The 5,697-nt window shown below is 38.6% G+C and overlaps 1 protein-coding gene across 1 annotated transcript; it reads left to right on the plus strand.

Annotated features, from left to right (window-relative positions):
* Positions 1-2,978: 2,978 nt before the first annotated feature.
* lpar4 (lysophosphatidic acid receptor 4) lies at positions 2,979-4,615 on the plus strand. The gene has a single exon (XM_016506625.1). It carries the CDS (start codon positions 3,133-3,135, stop codon positions 4,192-4,194), a length of 1,062 nt encoding a protein of 353 aa, XP_016362111.1. The 5' UTR covers positions 2,979-3,132; the 3' UTR covers positions 4,195-4,615.
* The last annotated feature ends 1,082 nt before the right edge of the window (positions 4,616-5,697 follow it).

Below are 5,697 nucleotides of genomic sequence, written 5' to 3' on the forward strand. Positions count from 1 at the left end.
GCTTCTCTTTCTTTCCTGCATCAACCATTACAGGTAGTAACAAAACATAGTATTCCTTTATTCTCCTCAAATAAATGCATTAATAATCCTATAAGATTAAATATAAATAGACCAGATTTCTTCCAGAATACTAGTACCATACCAATACCATCTAATTTATTAATGCATGGACACAATCATGTCTGCTATTTTCCTAATCCGTGCTGTTGATAGTGACAAGCTGGTTTGACTTGGATATAAGCTAGTTTAATCACCACATTAGGGTTTTGTAACAGAATTTCAAATGTTTCTCACTATGTCTTACAGCACTGTTTAGTAATGGTATTGCATGGTCGAAACCAGGTAGCATTATTTTAGCATTATTTTGTTTTGGGAGTGTTTGCAGTTTAACTTTCATAATGAAAAATGGTGTTAAAAAAACAAAAACGAAAGGGGCATTTCAGGGCCACCCACACAGGTGAATAAACATTTCAATAAACAAAAATATATGAAAAAAAAAAATCTTGTTTAATTTTCTCTCTTTTTTAATTTTTTTTTAAACAAAATGAAAAACAAAATAAAAATCAATCAACATTTTCTCAATCGAATTTTTTTATTTGAACATGGGCCGTCTTGAAACGCCCCTTTCCGGGTCAAACCGTGCCATCATGGGTACTTCCTCAGTTCCATGCAACAGAATAATAGTCATCTGCTGCTGTAGTAGTACAGATTCTAAAGCTGCAACTACATTTGACCTATCTCTTATCAAACAACAGAAATAATGAATTGCTTAACACAAACTATACTGAGGCAGCAGCTAGACAGGGCTTTATTTCTGTGCAAGCATTGAACTGGAAACCTATGCATGCTGGAAAAAAATAATTTATCCTGCATCTACAGCTACCCATTATCCTGCATCTGTTTAGCAAAGCTGCACATAGCTCTAGACAGCGCAGAGCAAATGCATCTACATTGTATTGAAATGCAGGACAGTATCAAGTATCTGAATCAAGTACTAAGTGTAAATACAAAGCAGTAATAACTTGTATTGTAGGCAATACAAAGTTTTGAATAAAGAATCAAGTTAAAATTATGTTATAGACAGGGATTAAACAGGATTTGTTATGTGTGTGTGTGTGTGTGTGTGGGGGGGGGGGGTTCTCCCCATGTGCTCTGCGTGACCTAGTTTCTGTCTCCCGTTGATTTTGTCATTTAGTTCAGGTGTGTCTTGTCCATTATCCTTGTTACCCCATGTATTTAAGCCCCAGTCTGTGCAATCCGTGTTTGTCGGTTCTTATACATTATGTATGTGTGTGAACAGCCATTTCCTGAGTGTATTACCCTGTGTGTTGGATTCTATTAAAGACGGTTCCTTTGATTCGCGTTGTTCCCTCCGACACAGTCATGACAGCAGGGTAGGGCAATGTCTAGGGAAACATATTAAACTATAAAATGACTGTAAAAACATGATTTACAGTTGAGATACAAGTTTTCACAAAAACACACAAAAAATGATAAAGCTCACATTTCAGCCTTTAAACCATATTTTAAGGAAAGAGATGAGTCAGAATTATAAATTATTATTATATTAATTTAAAACAGGCTTATATGGGCGGATGGGGGAAACAGCAGACAGGTTTATTGAAAATCCAAATTGATTATCTGCCAGTAGGAGACGCTTTGTCAGAAATATAGCGATTTCCACAGTAACAGCTCTAAACAAAGCAGCGCTGCTTTCATGAACACTGCTTCATCAGATAAAGTTGAAATGCAATCGAAACTTTTCTGAAGACACTCGGTTCATTTCAGAGAGACATATAAAAACACCTGCGTCACATCATTGCTTGAATTAGCTAAATATTGCTAAATAACACCGAAACCAAAGAAGTTTCCTGTCAGGCGTAATCTGTGTCACTGCATTTTTGTTTAACAACATATGGACCTGAACATTTTGGAAGACAGATAAGCACCAAATCACTTTTCTGGTCAAATCCATATTTCATTTTGGTCTATGCACACCCTATCTCTGTACATGCCACTTCACAAGCTCTGTGTACGTATTCTAATATGCTGGCTTATGTAGCTTTCTCAGACAACCCCAAAGACTCCAAAACTGTCTCTCAAACCACAAACATCAACAATGGAAAGCCTTCATCTCAGTCCTTACGTATCTAGACAGTATGCATAGATTTTAAGGTTTGATGAAGATGTTCTAATGACCCCTGCGACTCTGGATTGCAGGCACTAGAATATCTGTGCTTTTCACCTGTTCCTGGGTGGCTATTGTCCTGCAGAATTTACCTAATGAAACAAGCCTGAAGCTTCCAAGCAAGTGCATTGGAGCTAGTTGGCGATTAACTCGGCTGAAACTTTTCCTTCCAGGAACAGGATCTACTTCACAGCAAGACAATCTAAAACTTGGGAGAACAGTTTAGAAATAGAGTTAGTGCTCTAATATGATTGTAAAACCTTTGGAATGCCAAAAGTCAAAAGCCAATGAGAACAAACATTACAGTAGCAATTTATCAGAGGAATACTAACATTAGCGTCAAGACAACACAAAGGTGGAGCCACATCTTCTTGGTTTCCCATTTCTTGTATTTTCAGTCCACATTTTAAATGTCAGAAAAGGCACTGCATTCAGAGAATGGAACAAGTATACAGTAGTCAACATTTGAAGTGGATCAAAACCTTTCATCAAAGTTGTCCTAAAACCTAAAAGCAAAATATGTTTGTCTTAGGACAACTTTAATGAACTTTTTTTGATCCACTTCAAATGTTGACTACTATATATGAGTGCAAACCCTCTGTCTCCCTCATCTCACATCTTCAGTTCACAGCTGATGAGCTGAATTGTGTGTGTAAGATGAGGGAGACAGTCTAAATGTGTAGTAGTGAGGGGTCTCCAGGACAGGTTTGTGAAGAACAGATCTAACTTATTTTCTTTCTGTTGTCCCCCATGCAGGAACCTACAGATTTGCCTATTGCTGTACCTAGACAAAGGTAGCTGGCTGTGCTTTCAAAGCAGAAGTTGTGATCATCTGATGAAGCTTTGTGAAACTGTGCAGAGATGATGGGAAAGACGGATCACGAAGAGCCGAGTGTTGGGAATTAACTGAAGACAGAAGTAAAGCTTCCACCGCAAGTGCCATCATGGCCAGTCTTGTTCTTAACGAGACTGGGATGGAGAACTGTGGCATTGATGACTCCTTCAAGTACAACCTGTATGGTGTGGTGTACAGTGTTGCATTTGTTCTGGGACTGGTCACCAACTGTGCTTCACTGTTTGTCTTCTGCTGTCGCATTAAAATGCGTAACGAGACCACGCTTTTCATGACCAATCTAGCTTTATCAGACTTAGTGTTTGTGTTTACTCTTCCTTTCAAGATCTTTTATAACGTGAATCGCCACTGGCCATTCGGTGATACGTTGTGTAAGATCTCTGGAGGAGCCTTCATCACCAATATCTATGGCAGTATGCTGTTCCTGACATGCATCAGTGTGGATCGCTTCCTGGCTATCGTTTACCCCTTCCGTTCACTCTCCATCCGTAACCGTCGCAATGCTGGTATCGTGTGCGGTATCATCTGGCTGCTGATACTCGGTGGGGGCATGTCAGTCACATTCTTCTCTTCCACCAACCAGTCCAAAACTAGCACCACCTGCTTCGAGGGATTCTCCAAGAAAACATGGAAGACGTATTTGTCAAAGATCACCATCTTCATTGAAGTGGTGGGTTTCCTCATCCCATTGATGATCAATCTAGCCTGCTCTTCCATGGTGCTAAGGACTTTACGTAGACCTGCTACTCTGTGTCAGACTGGCACCAACAAAGAGCGTGTTCTGCGCATGATTGTAGTGCATTTGGCCATATTTATTGTCTGCTTTGTACCTTACAATTCTGTTCTGTTTATCTATGCCATGGTGCGCATTAAAGCACTCATGAGCTGCTGGGTGGAGAGGCTTGCACGAATCCTGTATCCCATAACACTTTGCATTGCAACCTTCAACTGCTGCTTTGACCCGGTAGTCTACTACTTTACCTCTGAGTCCTTTCAGAAATCACTGACTACTGGGAAGTGTCAGGCCATGCAGGAAAACATGCTGCAGAGTGAAGGCCCTGTATCTAGCAAGGAGAATCCTGACACACACACAGCTGAGCTCCACATACTGACCAGCAATGGAAAAGATCAAGCCAGTGAGACCCAGTTCTGAAAGGAATACATAGTTCCAGGACTACAGTCAGAAGGATATCTATGAGATACTAGTCTCAGGATGTAGCGTTAAATACAATTACTGGAATTTGGACTCAATGACACACATGCATGGAACATCTGTGTCTCTTCTATGATTATTTTATTTCCATTAGTTTGTGTTGACTACTTTTAGGTTTACTAAAGGCAGTTAGTGTTTACACAGGCGTGCCAGTGAGCTAAGAGTCACTCATCATCACTGCATTTTATCAATGATTATTACCATACCATTTGTATTTTTTATTCTATTGTATTTTTACCCAGTCAAAGCACCTTTTGAAAGTATTTCTCTCTCTCTCTCAAAAATTAATGTTAATATGACTTGTGTGAATCTGGAATGCATGTGTACAGTTCACTTTCCGAATCTAAAAAGTTTGGTTTTCTTTTTACTGAAAACAGTAACGGTAAGCATTTAAATGATAAATCTTAATTATACACTTACTTAATTATACATACTTAATACTATAGGCACACACGCAAAATTAGAACAGAGTTCCAAGCTCTTCCAAGCTTTATAATGACATATTATAATAGAACAGAGTTGTTGGTTCAAGCTACAAAAGATGAGATTGATTAGCTGCAAAGCTGATGAGATACTTTGAAATCTGGTGAGGTCCTTGAGCAAGACACGCTAAGAACAGACGCATAGTTCTATATGCAGATATGCACCAGCAGATGCGAAAGCACGCCCCAAGCATCCAGTCTTGTGTTTCTGCGGCTGTAATAAGCCTCAGTGGCCCTGGATTTCTAAAAATGTCCAAACTAGTCGTGTTACTATTCAGGGTAACACTTTATTTTAAGGTAGCCTTGCCACAGTGTAATTTACATACATTTAAATACTATAGTTTATAAATAATTAAGTACTGAGTAATATTAATTAACTACCTGTACATCTACTTACTATTTTAGGATTAGGGTTTGGTTTAGGGTTACTTGCACGTAATTATGCATAATTTATTGTTATGATAATAGTAAGTACATGTAACGTGTAACAAGGACACCTTAAAATAAAGTGTTACCCTATTCAGGTATGAACTAATTTGCCCGCAAGATTCTCTTTAAACTGCTGCTACGCTAGCAGAAGACGGTTTACATTAATGTCCACTGTAGCACCCCTTGAGGCAATGCTGAGAATAAATTGCCTTGCACAATGTCGTTGAAATTGTGTAATAATTGTTTTAAGGCATGTGAGCAAAATGTTGTATTCTGCATGAACTCTATTTGGAATTTTGTGTAAATAAAGAGTAGGACATTGCAGTAATGGTTGTGCAGTCATTTTTATTTGTATAATGCTTTACACAATCTGTGATATTTCAAAGCTGATTTACATAAATGCGCCTAAACATGTTGAAGCCCACAATTAGCAAGCCACTACTGCATGACCATATTTCAGATCCCTTAATCCTACCCCACACCTAAACTTAACAACTATTAATAGGTAATAAATTAGGAGTTTATTGAGGCA

This window comes from Sinocyclocheilus anshuiensis, unplaced genomic scaffold, assembly GCF_001515605.1.
Source record: "Sinocyclocheilus anshuiensis isolate Anshui unplaced genomic scaffold, SAMN03320099.WGS_v1.1 scaffold2247, whole genome shotgun sequence".
In the NCBI taxonomy this organism is placed as follows: domain Eukaryota; kingdom Metazoa; phylum Chordata; class Actinopteri; order Cypriniformes; family Cyprinidae; genus Sinocyclocheilus; species Sinocyclocheilus anshuiensis.